Source organism: Argiope bruennichi, chromosome 1 (genome assembly GCF_947563725.1).
Source record: "Argiope bruennichi chromosome 1, qqArgBrue1.1, whole genome shotgun sequence".
Lineage (NCBI taxonomy): Eukaryota > Metazoa > Arthropoda > Arachnida > Araneae > Araneidae > Argiope > Argiope bruennichi.
Genome location: NC_079151.1, coordinates 133120408 through 133139034, shown reverse-complemented (window position 1 = coordinate 133139034; position 18627 = coordinate 133120408). Strand labels below are relative to the sequence as shown.

Below are 18627 nucleotides of genomic sequence, written 5' to 3'. Positions count from 1 at the left end.
ATAGATCAGATGTTACTGAATCTTGTATATCACGAAGAAGCTAAAACAAATAATTACAATTAAATTAACTATGCAATAATAATCATTTTAAAATTGAAAGTTTTTGAATTGAAATATTTATAAATTAAAAAGTAATTTTCAGAAATTGAAATCATGTATTTTGAAAATCATTTTACCACAATGCAGTTTTATAATATTTTTATATCAGTTATATAGACTAATTTGTTTTCAAAATTTTTTACATGTGTTTAATTATTTCTGTAACATGATTTTTTGTATAAAAATAAATAAAGATTTAATATATAAATTCAACAATGTATATGAAAAGTTGATTTTGGATTGTTGAAAGATTTTTAATAAGATTTTAAATCACAACTTTGTTTCAAACATTCATTAACAGAAAAAATATATATACATACTTTATAATAAATAATGCATCAACTAATAAATATAAAATAGAATATATAGATAGAAATTTAAAAAAATCAATTTTATATGCCTTTTAAAAATGAAAGTTTCCATTTTTATTCTTTCTTCGGAAATGAATACAAAACTGAAGTTCATAATTTATGAGGAAAAAATAATTTACTATAATACATAAACATTGTTCCTTTATTAAAATAATATATCGCATAAATATCATTTTGATTTTGCTCCAACATTTAAGAAGTGAAGATAGCTTCAAATTCTCTATGAAGAAGAGTTTTCTGTAAGTAAAAGAGTGAATGTTCAAAATCATTAATAAATTTACATTTAAATGGAAATACAGTTAAAGCATTAATGTTTTTATGCTATATTCAAAGTTAAGCATTTCTGTTTTGCTGTGTACTTATTGGCAGATGACTTCTGAATATTAATGTTTAATAATTTCTGACTTTTGTGAGAAAATCTAATAATAATTCTTATGCATGGCCAAATTCAATGACAATTTGTAATTTACTGTTTAATAATTATAACTTTCAAATTGTAACAATAAAAATGCACAATATAGTGATAAATAAGACATTGTATTTTCAGGGCCAGATTCAGTCCTGCGTGAGTCCTTACATATGCAAGTTTTGTTTTCCTCCTTTTTTCCACTTCCAAACTCAGATTTTTTTGCATTGATTTTAATATTCATATGAGCAGTTTTTAGGAAATATTATAACAAACTTTAAAAAAAAGAAGAAGAAAGAAATGGTTTAAACTAGACAAATTAAAAAAAATATCTTTCATTACCTTGCACATATATTTTTTTAATTTAAAAAAATTTGAAAATAGCAAAAATACAATGAATTTTTTAGCACATTTTAAATGCAAAGTTAGCTATGTCTTTTGATTTGTTAATCATACAGTCAGCTGAAAAAAAAATGTACACATGGATCCAAATGCAATTTTGAAACATCCTAAGCATAATATCTAGAAATTTAAGGATAACTTTAGTTTGAACATATCCAAGTGCATGGTCCTTCTAAACCAACTCGGAGCACAAAATTAAAATATCCTACCGAAAATACCACAAAAAAAGACTTTAAGAGCCTCCGCCCCCACCAAAATAAAGAGACCAACAAACTGTTTCCTATTTAATAATTCAATCTCAGAATTGTTTTGCATTTTGTAGGTGAATAATACTTAAATCAAAAAGACTTAGGATATAAATTTCTATAATAATGTTAAAATTCCATTATATTGAATTAATTTTTCCACAAAGCACCTATACTTTACATGATGTTCTGATTTTGAGATAAATGTTTCTCAATTCCATTTTATTTTCTTCTGCATAAAAATTTCTTGTAAACAACAATGAAAGACATTTACTATATGTCTTTGACATATAGTAAATGAAATTTTGACTAGTAATTGTATTTTATGTTTAGTCTTCTAATATGAAACCATACAAAATTTAATTACTTAATGATTGCAATCAACATTCTTTTATACTTCACTCTCAACTAAACTACTACTAAAAGAATAGTGGTATTTATGGGTACTGGTGTTTCATTACCCTCTATGCAATCTGGCCAGCAAGAATTTAGTATTTCTTTCACAGCTCGAAAGAGCTACTTCAACTTCTTCTGTTAATCATTTTAATTTTTTGTTCTTGTTGTATAAGATACTCTTGTTCCTGTTAAAAATGCTGCAGCGTCGTTTCTTGAAGCTCTGAACATTTAAAGTGGAGGAATCATCCCATATCCGCCCCATATATTAAACATTTAAAATAAAAGGCTTTGTATTTATCTAAATTCCTCATGTCATAAAAAAGTTATTTAAAATTTTGTTCTTTAATAATTTAATTCTAAGTTGTTGCCCTAAAGATTTCAATAATCGTTGCACTATCCAAAGCAATGTTATGGCTCAAAATGCAGTTAATACAAAGTAAATAATATTTAGTTTTAGTAAATCTATTTAGTTTTTGCCCATAGGCAAAATATAAAAATTAATTTTAAAAAAACCTCAAGATTTTGACAGATCTCTATAGAACTACCAGAAAATTGGAAAACATACTTTTGGAATTATTATCTATCTATCTGTGAAAATACAATAATTCAAAAATATATTAGTTCAATGGTTGAAATTTGATGTGCTGTCTTTATACCAAATTTGGAGATTGCTATCACATTTTAAATGAAATCCATTCAAAGGAAACCTGTTTGGCTGGCTGTTCAAGAAAAAAAGAATTCAATAGCATATGTAATATGAGATATCTAAACAAAATACATTTACAGAAAAGAATTCCATATGCCCCTATCCATGAGCATGTAAACAAAAAAACCACAAACATGTGATGAGTTAGATGGATAAACTTAGTACTATGCTTATTATCAGAATAGTAGACTTGAATTAATTCTTGGAATAAATTTGTTAATAGTTTCATCATCAGTCAGTTTGCATGTGTGTGAATGTAATAATTAAAATACATGCAGTGATTCAAATTAATAAAATCTGGTATATGGCTTTGTGATCAAATTTATAGATTTGTATCAAATTTTAATTTCGACGAAAGAATGCATCAATCATACTGTATCTTCTATTTATACTATGAGGCACTAAATGCTAAATGAACTAATGCCAATTCAACATATTTCAGATCAGAAGAAGTTGCAACTACAGTCTACAGATTTTCCTACCTCCCTTTCTACGTTTCACAATATGTTTGGGAATGCAAATTCTTATTAGGAAAAACAAACCCTGCTTTACTGTCTAATTATAGGAGGAAGTTGAGGAGAGAACATTCGTGCTGTTTTCTTAATTATAGTTATATTTTATTTCAGTACATTAAAATAATCATTACCTTCTTCTCCATTGAATTTGTAATGTTTTTCAGACAAATTTCTCAGTCTTTCTGCAGCCTAAATAAAAAATATATACATATATACAACAATATTAATTTTTAAAAGATATATTATTATACATTTTAAACATTAACAATAAATATTTAAGAAATATAAATTATATACTTTAGATTTAATAAAATTGATTCTATAATCAAAATAAATATAAATATAAATGAAAGAATCATTGCAAGTAGTTAAAAAAATATGAATGTTTCACACAGAATGACAAAATCTGACCCTTGTGCCATAAAACTAAACCAAACTAATCAAAGGCTATAAAGTCTACAAAATTTTAAGGTGTTAGAAAAAAAATTCTTTCATTAACTACAGATGAATTCTGAAAATAAAATATTGAAAATCATGAAATAATTTACAATAACTTTAATAATGGATTCATATGCGAGAGAAAAGCTTTCTAAACAAGCAACAAAAATGTGACAATAGCATTTTGAATATTCAACAGATATAAGTACATAAAGAGAAATATTTTTAACACAAATATTCATACTACAGACATTCATTGACTTAGAAATAAAAGAAGCTGGTACCTAAAAAATTGTAGAAACAATACAGCAACCAAACAAGAGTTAAAAATGCAGTAAAACAGTATAGAAATTAAAATATGTAAGACAAAGCTGATAGCAACAAAAAAAAAAAAAAAATTAAATATTCCAATATTCCAAATTTAATTGTATTGTAAAATTATATATATATATATATATAATGTTGTTGAAAAGATAAAATTATTTTTGGAACTTTTATTGGCTTTTTGTAGTTGTATGTAACAATCTGCATGTTTATGTCATACAGTCCATTCATTAATTTATGTTCTTTACTTAAAATTACAAAATGCAATGGAAAAAATTCTTCTGAATTCTTCTTGCATATCTCCCAATAACTGTTAAAAAAATCTTTTAAAGATAATAAAAATTTTAACTCGTATCATTATTGCATTAGCTAGGCTGCAAAAACACGTCATGGGTCACAAAATAAAACATCGAAATTTTTTTAAAATAAAATTGAAACATATTAAAATTATAAAACCCATATTGAAAATCTATTGTATCTATAAATACACAATAAAAAATCTTGTGTCTTAAATACAGGATTTTAGTTAGCTATTAAAAATCAAACATATTATTCAACATTTTAAATTCTTCTCTTAAACTAATTCAATATTTTATGTGAATAAATATTATTATCAAGGATTATTATTTTTATTTCACCCTTCACATAGTTCTGATACACAAAATATAATTAAGATCATTCTGTGCAATGAAAGAAATCAATGTATATGAGTACCTTATCAGAATTCTAACCAAGAAACAAGATAGCAAATTTGTTGGTAAAAAAATGAATCTACAGTGAGCATTTAGATTCCATCTTAATTTCTGTGGCTAGTCAAATTTTCTGAAAATTAAAGGCTATATATGATGTTCATTTACTTTAAGAAGATTAATGGAAAATCAAATGTGATCAAAATATATCTTGTGTATTGAATAACATTCAGTTACATGAATTTAATATAGCTATGATAGAAAAACACCAGGCATCTCACACAAAAAAAATGCCCCTTTTAAATAAATTTTATTTTTATACTTAATAATCTTTCCTTCATATTTCCGCTTTAATAATTCTTAGCATACTTTAAAAAACATTTTCAGTTTAGATTAAACACATAGTTCTATTGCAAATTAATTGAGGAGCTGATTTTCTTTTATTGTGTGTGTGCATTTTATTTAATTAATTTCTGTTTTATTTTTGTCATTAATTAATTAATTATTTTTATTTTTAAACTACTCTGAAAAGGTTATAGATATTGATGATATTTCAAATCTGAAGGCAATAAATAAATAAATAAATATGAAAAGAACATCAACAGCTTGGATATTTTGTTTACTATTATTTACTGTTCCAATTACTTTATCAATATTTTGAGAATTATCCTGAAAAATTATTGTCAAAGATTTTGATGAATGAAGCAGTTTCATCTGATTGACAAGAACCTACTACTTTGGAAAGCTTAAGCTGTCACCTATTGAAAGGTAAAACAGCCACTGATTTAATGACATTAATTACAAGAGATATTTTTTAATTAAAAATATTTGTAATGATAATCTAAAATGTTTTCCAAATCTTTTTAAATTCTATAAAGTCAAACAAAATGTTATATTGATATTTGCAAAATTATATTTGAAAAAAATAAAAGAATCAAACAATTGATAATTATCACTTAAAAGGCTGGTGCCATAACACATTAATTATTTTCAGAAGCACAAATAAATATTTACTTAAATATTTACATGTTCAAAAAAAAAAAAAAAAAAAAAAAAAAAAAAAAAAAAAAAAACGAAACTTACTTGTTCTGGAGTTAAATCTCTTTGAGATTGACATAACATTTCATATGCCACCAAGAATTTCTTTATAGTAGCTGAGCGTAGAAGAGGTGGATAATATGATGCATGTAACTGCCAATAACTGTAATCCTTGACATCGGGACCAGTTGGAGCTCCTTTAATTTTATATTAAATATTATCAATAAATTACAGAGAAGAGAGTAGCAAAGCTTGAGAAGAAAATTCATAAATTAGTTTTCTTTATCATACTTGTATGAAAACGTGTCGAAAATAATTAATTTAATTCTAAAAATGTGACAGTGTGAGCAAAATTAAATTGATTCCTTGGTTAAAGTTTTATAAAATTATGGATATTTAAATAAAGTAAATTACAAAATGTTTTCAAAAATACAATCTCTGATAGTTCATCAATTTCTCACTTTTTCTTTTCTTTTCAATTGACAAGGTATAGAATTTATTACTTTAGTTCATTTTGAATATTTTTCATTAAGGAGAAAAACTATGTAGTATATTATCAAAAAAGCCTAAAATATTGTACAATATATTTATACTATCAGTATTGTTCATATTCTACTAAGTTATTTGTTTTATTCTGAAAAAAAATGTTAGTAAATATTTTTTTTTTCCCAGGAGACTGTGGAAAAAATGCTCGAAGAAAATCATGCAACAATACCATTTTAAATATAGCAATAACTATTTGAAATTTCAAATGAAGGTGCATTTATTAAAATATTAGTAATTTATTCAATGAAAATACCATTTAATGCTTAAATTAAAAGTATACTATAAATAAACTGAATATTCCATTAAAACATACCATGCCATCCCATAGAATAAGGAAAAGAAGTTTTAAACAAGTTATCATATTTGGTTAGTAGTTTCTTCATTATAGCTGCCAAAGCTGAAGGAAAAGACAAAGGATATAAAAGCAAAATAGCAATGCAAGAATCAAAATTGTTTTGATCGTAATAAATATATGTAATCATAGTCATCAGTGAATATAATTTGAAATACTTACATTGTTTTTCCTCTTCAGTTAAATCAGATAATCTAAGAATATGCCTTTTTGGCAATAGCATAGTTTCGAAAGGCCAAACTGCCCAATATGGAACTAGGACAATCCAATTTTCATTTTCTAACACTATACGTTTCTGAAACAAGAAGTAAATCTGAATATAATATTCTAATATATATATGTAATAAATAATCTACAAATAATTTCTACCCTCCCCAAAAACTATTATGTATTTCAGTTATAACTCTAAAATAAATATATCATTATATTTATGAAGTTATAGTCAGAATGTCTGACATGATGCAGAAAATATCCTAAATTAAAAAGGCAATAAAGCAAAAGTTTATTAGTAGTAAATATAGATAAAAAAAATTCTCACTCTATAGTATGCACATCACAGAGCAAAGATGTACCAGTTAAAGCATGTAAATATTTTGTTGGTAAGCACAGAATTTTCTTCTCTACATTCATATGAAAAATGAAAGCTATGTAAATCCAACAGCCATAAAAAAAGTGTAGTAAGATCTCAGTATTAAAACAAAATATTTACTACCCTTTATGAACACAAAATTAGAGGAAAGAATATCTTAGATGCAAATTAATAAAAAGTATCATAGTAAGCTTAATGCAATACTCAAGCAGGATAAATATGAGATTATATAATATCTATCTTCATTTGAACTTTATTTTATAAAGGAGGAAAAAGGTACTAGTTTGCATAAAAATATGTCTTAAAGTACATTCAGTTAGACTTTATCATAAATTGGTAATAAATGTATAAAAATGTTTATCATAAATTAGAGTTAAAAGGAAAAAACTTTTTAAAATCTACTAACTTTCTGACAGATTTAATTATTTATTCATTATATGAAATTAACAAATGATAAGGCTAATCTTGGTTCCAGTATTCTGGAATTTGAAATCTTCCAAGTAGAATAAGCATATTTATGTTAATGAGAATTAACTAAGACAAAACATACATAGATCTTCATTAAGAATGAGAAAAATTAGAGAAATCACATATCACCACTATTACAATGCATTATCGTATGTCAAATATTAAACACAGCATAACATACAAAAATTTGATACAATAGCTAGAATCATTAGCACTATATGGCATTGTCTGACAACATACAATAATTGCATATAACGTTTAGCAGTTTGAAAATAGATGTAGCTAGTCTATATAAGTGTTTTTCATTATTAAAATGTATAGGCAAATTTATAACATTTTGATATAACAGTGACAATATATTTAAGCAAGTTCCATTTTCCAAAAATAAATGAATACAAATTAAAATTTTTGAAAAAATCTAATATATATATATATATATATACTGATCTGAAAGTCAATAATGTTGAAAATTTTCTTACAGGATTAAAGTGCACTTAATCTTGGTGCATTTAGAAAATTAGCATTTAGTTTCTTAAACAGATAATATAGATGAAAATTAAGCAAAACAATTAAATTCATCTGAATGTTTTACCTTTCTTTTAAGTTCTTCACTTATATAGTCTAACAATAAAACTGAGCTATTTTTCATGAAATATTCATATTGTTGCTTATCTTCAATTCTTGGTTCATCAGGAAGAAAAGAACTGGCCCAAATCTAAAATGTTTCAATAAATAAATAAACAAGCAGAAAACTAATGAACAATCAGTGCAACAATACAATGCTGTGAGTAACTAATTCTTATTCTTACAAATGTAACTGCAATATATAAATAAAATTTTCTGCAAAAACAGCTAAAAATTATTATAAATTATTTATTAAAAAATTATTATTTTTCTTATTTTTAAAATTTATAAAAATTTGCAAATATGTAATTAAAAAAACACAAATTGATTGATAGATAAAAAGGGATAAATTTTTATATTTCAAAAGGTAGTATTTCTTTTAATTTATTTAAATGAATATTTCAGACTTCTATACTTATTATTTTCAACACCTGATTTAATAACAGATTACATATTTTACTAAGTCCATTAATTTGGCAAATTCAATAATTAAAATTCATTAGATATATTATTCAATAATTAAAATTCATTAGATATATTTCATTACACATATTATGCACAAAGAAAAATACAGGATAAAATTTAGTTTAATTCTCATTTAAAAAGTATTACATATCTCACAAACTGAGTGAATTTTAAATGCAAATTTATTTCTAGCATTTTTGTTTACATCTGAAATATATGGATATAATACACTTTTTGAAAAATAAAAATTTGGCAAATATTTCCTTTTGCAAAAGAATTTCTGAGTGAGAACTTTACGTTTATCTCTTATCTTAAACTTCAGTTCTTCAGAATGTCCAATTGATAAAATTTCTGGACATGCTTGCATTCTTTGCATCAGATCCTGCTTTGATTTCTAATCAGTGTTTTTAGCTTTGAGCTTAAAAGTAATAATTTGTTTTGAAATTTGTAATGGCTCATACTTTAAAAATTTTTCTTTTAATTAATATTTTAAATATTTGGTATGGTATAAACAGATACACAACATATATAAAAATTAAATTTATTCAGACAATGGTTTTTAAATAAGAACCAAAACAAAACACTAAGAAATATTTGTGACACCAGAAATTGTCCCAAATATTTGTTTAGTATTTTAATGATTAGGGGAGAAAAAAAAATTCCTTTTGGATATGGTTTAAATGAATGCCCACAGTAAAAATATGTTTTTTATCATTATGGATTTTTTTATAGTAGAAATTCTTTTCTAATTATAGATATAACAAGTATACAAAATAGTTAAAGTTGCAAGAATGATACAATACAATAATGATATATAAAGTATTGTATATGAAAAATCCTAAAAATTTGAAGAAAATCTTTAATAATGCTGAATTTAATTCTAGTTTTTATCTTAAAAGAATAAGAAATTTTAAATTTACATATTATAGAACAGATAAATCTAATCCTTCAATCAAAATCAGAGAAAGCTACATAAAAAATACTATAGCTAACTAATAAAAGATTTTAGAGCATTAAATTTAATACATACTTGGCAGTGAGGATGTGGATTTGAGCAGCCCATTATTTCTCCTTTGTTTTCAAAAATCTGTAACAGAGGATCTAGTAAATACTTTAATACTTATATAAGAATATTAATAATGTTAAATTTCACAAAACTGCTATATATTTACAAATAATTCATATGCTATATTTGTATTAATTCATTAACTTAATTCAATTAGATCAAATCAATGCATAGTTTGGAATAATTTTATTATTTAATTTTCAATTTATAATGATTTTTTTTAAAATTAAATATTTTCAATAAATAACTTTTCTTCAAAGTATAAAATCTTATTTATATCATTATAAAATGACAACTATATTTTTTAATATTTATTTACTAAACAAAATTTATCTTGTCACTATTAATATCATACCATCTGCATAATATCAGAAAATATTGAAAATTATACAGATCCAAACCAGTCTTGCCGATGCCCAACAAAGCAATCCCAATTACATGTTCGGATGGCATAGTGTAATGATGTTGGGAAGATATTTGAATAATTTATTGAAATATGATCACCATTCAGTGAGCAGCTGATTTGTTATGATAAATAATTGCTAAAAGTTTCAATTAAATATTTTCTGTAACTTAATGGTTTCCTTATCAAAGTATTTTTAAACTTTAAATTTTGATATATATGTGACATATACTGTTTTAGGAGCTTTGCACTGTTCATTGAGCTATATATTTCCATAAATTTTGTAATTTCATCTGAAATTTTCATTTTCATTTTATATAGAAGTAATTGAACTTCAACTAATCCAAAAAATTTCTAGTTGAAATTAAACATACTTTTTAAAAATAAAAGAAATGTAAGTGAAATCATTTAGCATTGATGTCTTATGTGCACTATAGAATATTAAAAAAAAATTATGTAATATCTCTAAAAATTCTACAACATAAATTTTTCTGCAAGTAATTTAAGTATTAAAAAGAAAGTAAATAAATTAAGTATTAAGTAAATTTAAGTATTCTAAAATTAAAAAAGCAATTTTCAAGCTACAATAATAATAATACTCTTTTATAAATCTAATGAAATACAGTGGAAAACAGCAGTTTTAAAAATTAATGTGCTTCAAAAGTTTTCCATTAGCGCTGCTTACTTGTAAAATTAAACCTTATGAACTGAAAGTATAACAAATTTCTAAAAAGTTTATTAAAGAGTAATTTAAGCAGACAGCTACTTATCATTGAAAAGTAGCTATATCTTCAAATATTCACTATCAACAATTAATAAAAAAATTAATAAACTGTAGAGGAATTAAACTGATATCAATGAAAAGAATTTTTTTTAATGTTAAGAAATTCAAACATTTTTTTTTTTGTGTGTGTACACAATTTCATTTCTTTTTGCAGTTCCAGGGAAGTGCTAGGGCTTGATAATCAAAATCACAAGTAAATAAAGTAGTATATAAATATGGAAAACAGAGGGTTTTTTTTTATTAATAACTTTTTTTATGCTTTAAATTTGGTTACAGATGATAATTAAAAGCATTCAGAAACTTTAAAAACTTTGATATGAATTCTATGAAAATATAAGGCTCCACACTGTTATCATATTTATGTGAAAATGACATATTGAAATTATATTGCATGGCATTTTATCAACCTAGAAACAAGCAGTGTTTAAAATGACATGAAAATTATTTTTAGGCAAATACAACAGGGATATTTTTCAACACATATTATTCTACAGTTTCATCCCCATTTAAATTACAATTGCAGCCAAGTTTTTTTATAAAATTTTCTCTAAATGTATCAGTTAATTTTTATTTTAAAAACTGATTCATAACAATAATAGAAATATTATATGAATAATACCTGCACCCATTTATACTTGGCTCCCAAATCAAGGTGTTCTTTGATCCATGCTTCAATCACTTTTATTATTTCTTCAACAGTCATCAGGGGCAATGTAATATTTGATTTTGGATGGAAGCACATAACTCGACATGTACCTTTTGCTGCTTCCACTTTAAACAAAGGGTGAGATGATTTTCCTGAAATAAATTCAAAATTTTGATAAAAATGATAGAATTGAAGTGACAAAATAAAATTCAGAAATAGAAAATTTATTCATTTCATAAAAACATATATTCTATAACTTCAGACAGATAATATAAATTAAGAACATTTTTATAAATATGAGTAATATAATGAATAGTTTAAACACAAATAATTTATGCATTTATTTTTTATTTTACTACTATTATTATTATTTTTATTTTACTACATTACAATTACATATATTTATAAAATGCCAATTTAAATAATTTTTTCAAAATATATTAAGAGATGCAATACTTAGAATAATGAATATAAAACAATACAAAATAAAATATTGTTTTTGGAGATAATTATGATTTTTTTTTTTTTTTTTTTTTTTTTACATTGAACACAATGTTGCAATTAATATAGCAAATTGATAGCATAATGTTTTGAAAGATAAAATCAGTAATCATGGTATTCACCATACAGTAAAGAATTAAATATGCCCATGAAAAATTCATTTCAAACACTGAATATTTTGAAAACTAACTAAAAGAAATATCAAACATTATTCAACAAAATTCATTCATGAGAATGGATGAAAATTATACAGTATCATTTTGTATAGGATAATAGCGTAAGAAATTGAAAAAAAAAATTGTTTTGGTACCAATATAGAATATTTAGAAAAATTTAAATTGATATTATATCCACCTTCAGCCAAATATTTTGAAATGCTTAACATTATTGAATTCTTAATACTTAAAAATATTAATGATTTTAATATCATTGTAATAAGGAGGTGACATTCCTTTTAAATGTATCCCATAATGTATATTCTTAAGCATCTTGAACATGAAATAATTCAATTTTTAATTAATTTCCTTTATGTTTTAGTGGTAGTATAAATGTTCCCAAATACAAAAATAAAGAGGACTTTATTCAAATTATTAAATGGTTTACTACAAACATGTATAAGTAAAAATTAATGAAAATTTATACGATACAACAATAATCAACATTATTTTAGTGTATTAAGAAAAATTAAATAAAAAAGTTAAAACATATAAATAATGAAAAAAATAGCTATTGCTGCATACTAAAATACCGTATTGTTTTTAATTCTAACTTCTTTTCTCTCTTTTACCTTGGCAGTTTTAAAATTGAATGAAAACAGAATTCTTCGTAAGATTTTTAAATTAAAAAAATACAAGGTAAAGGTATAACAATTACCTGGTGAAGGAACATCTTCTGTAAGTGCTGGAAAATCATTTGTGAAGACATAAGTGCCATCATAATAAGGGTTCATCTGTTAAATATACTGAAAATTAAGGAATTTTAAATACAAAGTCAATAAACAATATAAACCTTAAATGAAGTTCCAGAGACAATATTCCATTTGAAATATATATTAGAATTCATAAAAGGACAGGATAAAATTGAAAGTTGAAATCTAAATTCTTATCAAGAAAAAAGCAGAACGATTTATAACCAATATAACATTCAAACAATCAAGAAATTAGATTGTTCACATTAACAGTCACACTGCTTTGATGATATCCTTTGATGATGACCATATCTTTGGTAACTGTACTGGATAGAGGCATAATATTACCATTTTTTTTAATGAAAAGTATGGAGAAACTGTGGAATAGAATATTAAAATATGTGTAAACATTATCCAAACCTGCTGATAATATTTTATATATCTCTACTAATAATAAAAATGAATGAATGTTGGTGCTCTTAAAACTAGACAATTTGATCTAGAGTTACCGAACTTGGCACATATATACTTTGGAGGATGAGAATGTAAACCTCAGAGTGAGATTTTGAAACTTAAATTAGATTTTTAATTAATTAAAAATTAAATGAACTTTTGGCATTTTTCCACACTAACTTCCTAAAATATAACTATACATAAATGAACTTCACACTATTCCAAATTTAAAGTATTTCCAATTTAATAGTTGCATGAATTTTTCCTAAATTTTGGCAATTTTTTTTATATATATTTTTTTCATAATTTTCAACAATAGATTACATTGTTGTCTTTAAATCCCAACTATTTTCATTATTTATAGAGTGTTTATAGAGTGAATATTTAATAGAGTGACTTTCTCCCATTGTCGTAAAGAAGAATTTTGTGTGTTTGTAAGTCAAAAATGTGAACTTTCACAATATAATGGCATTTAGTAAAATAAATTAATCAGATATTTACATTTTTAAGAGTGCTAGGATATTAATTGATTGTCTCCAATAGGAAGATTCATGTGCACAATAAATAAAACTTAAGTAAGACAATTAAAAAATATGACTTTAATATCAGCCAATTTGGTGGATTTATGAAGTTGTATCGAAACTATCTATCTTAAATGAAATGAATCAATACTCAAGGGTGTTGCTTGATGTGATTAGTTATGAATAAGCAATCACTTTAATAAACAATTTCATGATTTAAAGTATGGCAGAAGAATAATTGTGAGTGAAAAAAATACACATAAAGAAGCTATTAAAGCTATTACATACAAAGAAGCTATTAAAATAGGAATTACATAAAATAATTATTAAAATTTAAAATTTTAACGAGCATTAAGATTGGCAAACCGGCTGGTAGCCAAAGGCGGCTAGTATACTTATAATTACAAATGAAAAAAAAAACACATTCCAAGCAAAATAAGATGAGAAAATGAAATAGTGAAATACAAAAATGAAAATACATATTAATTATTTATGATTTTAATATATATAATTCAGAAAGCACAATATTTTTATTTTGAGATGGATATATAGGACATGCTTCTATATGCAATGAAGGAAAATTTTTAGATGTGAATGTGATTTCTTACAAAAGTTTTGTTATTTTCTTTGATGCATGTCTGATTTTTTCACCTTTCTTTTCCACACTTTACTTACTTCTTTAAAATTGATTATTTGATGAATAACTTCAATATCTTTTCATATTATTAAAAAATATCCATTTATATTTGTAATAATATTTTATATGTATGAATGTATGTATACATGCACATGATGTATATATATTTTTTTGTTTTTAAATATTAATAGATGAAATTAGATTCTAATAAGCATGATTGAAATGAACAAAGTATAACATTGAAGCTAAAGTAACTTTTGTAAAAAGCCCTGACTACAATATATATTGTTTTTAAATCCAGCTTTATTTGTATTATTAATGGCTATTAAAACAAAATTTCAGTGTTCTTTTAAAATGAAACAATTTCTTTCTTTTTGTTCTTATAGAATCCACTAATTCAAGAATAGCAAAAAACTGCTTATTTCATTCCCAACTTAATATAAACTCTTCCAATATTTATAATAATATAAATGGCATTTTGTATGTATGTTTGTAAATGAGTTCTATTAATTTGTTGGTACCTTCGATATTCATTGGAATCAATCATAAATTTAAAAAAAAATTATTATGTTCAGAAACTTTAATAATGAAAATTATTTCATTAAATAGTTTCACTTCCAACTTACTAACAGAAAAAATAAAAATAGCTTTAAAAAACAGGCAATTTCTAAATTTTATTGATATAACTAAATCCTTTTATAATTAACAAATTGAATAAACCAGCTAAAAAGACACTGAATAATATGCAGGCAATAGAGTAGTTTTTAGTAATCAACTCGAATAATACCATTCCATTAGCTCTTTTTGCTCCAGGACATAATGGATTGTTCAGATCATGAGGCGGTATTTCTGCTTCTTGGATTTTTTCTACTTGTCCTAGCCATGGTCTTTTGGCACGATGAGGAGCTACTAATAACCATCTATCATTCAATGGATTATACCTTATATGCTGGTGATCTAGAAATAAACAGGAAACAATAAAAATAAGCAAAATAAAGTCAGGTAAAAAAAATTAAATTAGATTTATTATTTCAAATTCTTTCATTTTTCAATAGAAATTGGACTACATTATTCAAAATTTAAAAAATAAAGTTCTTTTCGCAGATGATCTTTTCTTTGGAAGAATTATCTTTCATAATTCATACATCTGAATGCAAATAAAAAATATAGCTTTAATTTATAATAAATAAAAAGAAATTAAATTAAAGATTTTTTTTTAAATTTTATCTAATATTTTATAATAAGAACATTTTCTTAAAAATATGTTAGAATTGCTGATATTAGAAAATTTGATACAAAGAAACTGTGAGAATTTGAAACTATTTTGTTAAAACTCTGGTTAAAAGTTGTGATTTATATTAGCATTACCATAAGAATCAGCTTGGTAAAAAATTTCTTTTCCACAAGCATTTAAAAACAAGAACTCATTTTACATGGGTACAAAACAGATATTTATATTTCTTGCATATAACCATAGCAACTAGTCACTTTATTTCAATTATTCCTTTACTTATTTTTACTTAGCGAATAACATTATCAGCAATCATAGGACATGTACACAAATGAATCAGCAGGAGTGGTCTCATAGCAGCTTTCTCACAGTCTATAATAAAGATTTTATTCACTTTTTTCCATATAAAACTAGGGATTCCGGGGAAGGTCACAGATACCTTGTATGGTACTGGTGAAAAATAGTTAAGAAATATAGATCATTGTTGTCAATCAAACATTTTTATTGAATGTATTGGGAAAATATATAACTTGGATGTTTTTTGTTTTTGTTTTTTTTTGCCAGTAGTAACAAAAATTTAATGCAGAACTAACATGCTGAATTTCAGTGATTTAAGTCGTTGTATTTACATGCATAAGAAAGTACAGACTAACAGATGGTCAACCATTTGACAGATTTGGTTCAAAATTTGATAAGCATCTATACTTTAGATGCAAAGACTGTGTATCTAATTTTATCTATCTAGCTCTTTGCACTTTTTAGTTATTGAATTCCCTTCTATTTGTACAACCAGACTTCCCCTAAATGAATTTTATTCAAAATTTGATAGAAATCTGCAAATTTGGTAATAATTCCATATATCAAATTTCAGCTATCCAGTTTGAAAAACATTCTCGAGTTCGAATTTTCACGAATATCCATGACTTTTGAACCATTACACTATTTCCTCTATGTAATATATAAAAGAGAGTAAAAATGAGAAATCTTTGTTTCCTGTTTTTTTATTAGAATAACACTCTGTTTTGAAGTTATATTATTAAAAACAGACCTTATAATTTTGAATTACAGATAAAGAATGGAAACAAGAATGGTACTTGAACCAGTATCAAACAATCCAAATTTTCTTAAAGCATCATAGAGCTGCTATTTGATTTGCTTCCTGCATTGCTAATCAATCATTTAGGTGAAATTTATTCATAAAAATTAAGCAATTTTATAAGTAAGAGTGCATTTCGTAGAGAAAATGCTATTGCTGAGAAGGTAACATTTAATTTTAACAATGATTGAAAAACATTCATGGTTAATTTTCATTTTGTCTTTAATTGGTTTCTTTTACTTATATATAAAAAATTCCTAATCCTTAAGGGAATTGACAGATCAAGCAGTAGTGTCTTGCAAGTTCACAAACAAGCAATTCCGTAAAAAATATTTTACTAGAGAATACAGTTAAAAAATGATAAAAATATTTTTATCTCTGAATAAATGAAAATTTTTTTATTGCATTTATAAGTATTACATTTTAGATGTTTATCAACATGACTTTTCTTAAATTTCTTCTTAACCTTTTTTACCTCTTATAAAGAAAATAAATGTTTATTAAAGCAAATGAGTTTTCATCAGACCAATGTTAAAATGTATCCAAAACCAAACAATAGCTAAAAAAAAAAAAAAAAAATGCAAAGGAAAATAAATCCAGAGAGTAAAAGCGAGCCTGGTATGAAAGGGATAGTAGAAAAGGAACAAGTGGTCATGATTATGAAGCCTCAGGACTCCAGCCAAACTTAACGGAGAAATATTTATTTGATGATTTCCGAGACTGGTTTCTGAACAGCCTCAGATGTATATTTCTTATTTATTGACTTGTTTCTATCTTTTTTCTTTGCTTTCATTAATATTTCAGTTTGTATTCAATTCATAATATGGGGAAACAACCAAACAAATTTTAAAATGGAATAACAAACTTCTAAAATGTCTTTGGGCCATGTTGCAACTCTAAATAGATGAGCTATAATTCATTATTGGATTACAAAAAGGTCAAGACATTTAAAAAAGCGTATTTTAATAGAAAAACCATTGGTCTAGATGTACCAATTAGGCAGAAAATTACATTATATATAATAAATATTATAAAATAAAAATTCGAAATCTGGAAAAAAGTCTCATGTTTATGCAACGACAAGATTACTGGCGTTAGTATGCAGTGATTTCTTTTATCATTAAGGCTCTCCATTTGTCTCACTGTAAATCTGTTCTATTGTAAACCGTGGACTACAAGAACGCCTATGGCATATTTATTAACATAAACAACAACATTAAGTATACGTCTTCAAAATATCAACTAAAACCAAGCAGTAAGTTAATTCCTTCAGTGTAAATTAGAATCAGGAAAATATTAATGCGGTAATAATGTATTTTTCGCCAATGAAAACGTTTCTTTAAATTACATTCGCATGAAACGATAGAAATCAAATATATTTACCTTCAGAATTAAATTTTAAATCCATTTTTTTATAATTCTTGACTTTAATGTTATACACCGTATATTGAGATCACAACAGCTGCAGCAAGCACTCTCTCAATTCCAACAATGTTTATAAACAAAGTTCACGCCTCCACTGCCAGATTGTTGATTAGCTCACATGTTCCATTTCCTAGGTTGTAGAGATCTTAATTGTCTTCTTTGACTAGCAATACCTTCACCTTTTTTCAATTACACATGCCATACCATCCATAATTGCGACAGAATATTCTTTCCACAAATGAAATAAAAAAATATGTTTTCAAAATAATAAATTCTACTTTGAA

General features: G+C 24.5%; 1 protein-coding gene across 2 annotated transcripts; it reads right to left on the bottom strand.

The window, feature by feature from the left end:
- Positions 1-327: 327 nt before the first annotated feature.
- LOC129991056 (galactose-1-phosphate uridylyltransferase-like) lies at positions 328-18507 on the bottom strand. 2 transcript variants are annotated; one of them, XM_056098204.1, is made up of 11 exons: positions 18302-18507; positions 15379-15548; positions 12947-13022; positions 11546-11724; positions 9704-9760; positions 8177-8299; positions 6690-6822; positions 6489-6572; positions 5675-5826; positions 3272-3329; positions 331-707 (listed from the first exon to the last, which is right to left on the bottom strand). In XM_056098204.1, the coding sequence occupies exons 1-11, from the start codon at positions 18324-18326 to the stop codon at positions 691-693; spliced, it is 1074 nt and encodes a 357-aa protein (XP_055954179.1). In that variant the 5' UTR covers positions 18327-18507; the 3' UTR covers positions 331-690. The 2 variants fall into 2 exon arrangements, with proteins under 2 accessions (XP_055954188.1, XP_055954179.1); XM_056098213.1 differs by lacking the exon at positions 18302-18507 and having other exon boundaries at positions 328-707; positions 12947-13034; positions 15379-15510.
- Between the last annotated feature and the right edge of the window lie 120 nt (positions 18508-18627).

Bases quoted from the DNA above. Each gene is read 5' to 3' on its own strand.
- LOC129991056 (XM_056098204.1), bottom strand. From the start codon at position 18,326: ATGGATTTAAAATTTAATTCTGAAG. The intron at 13,023-15,378 runs GTATTATTCGAG...TATATTTAACAG, and splicing joins CAAAAAGAGCTAATGGAATG to ATGAACCCTTATTATGATGG. The intron at 6,823-8,176 runs GTAAAACATTCA...TTCTTGTTTCAG, and splicing joins GTGAAGAACTTAAAAGAAAG to AAACGTATAGTGTTAGAAAA.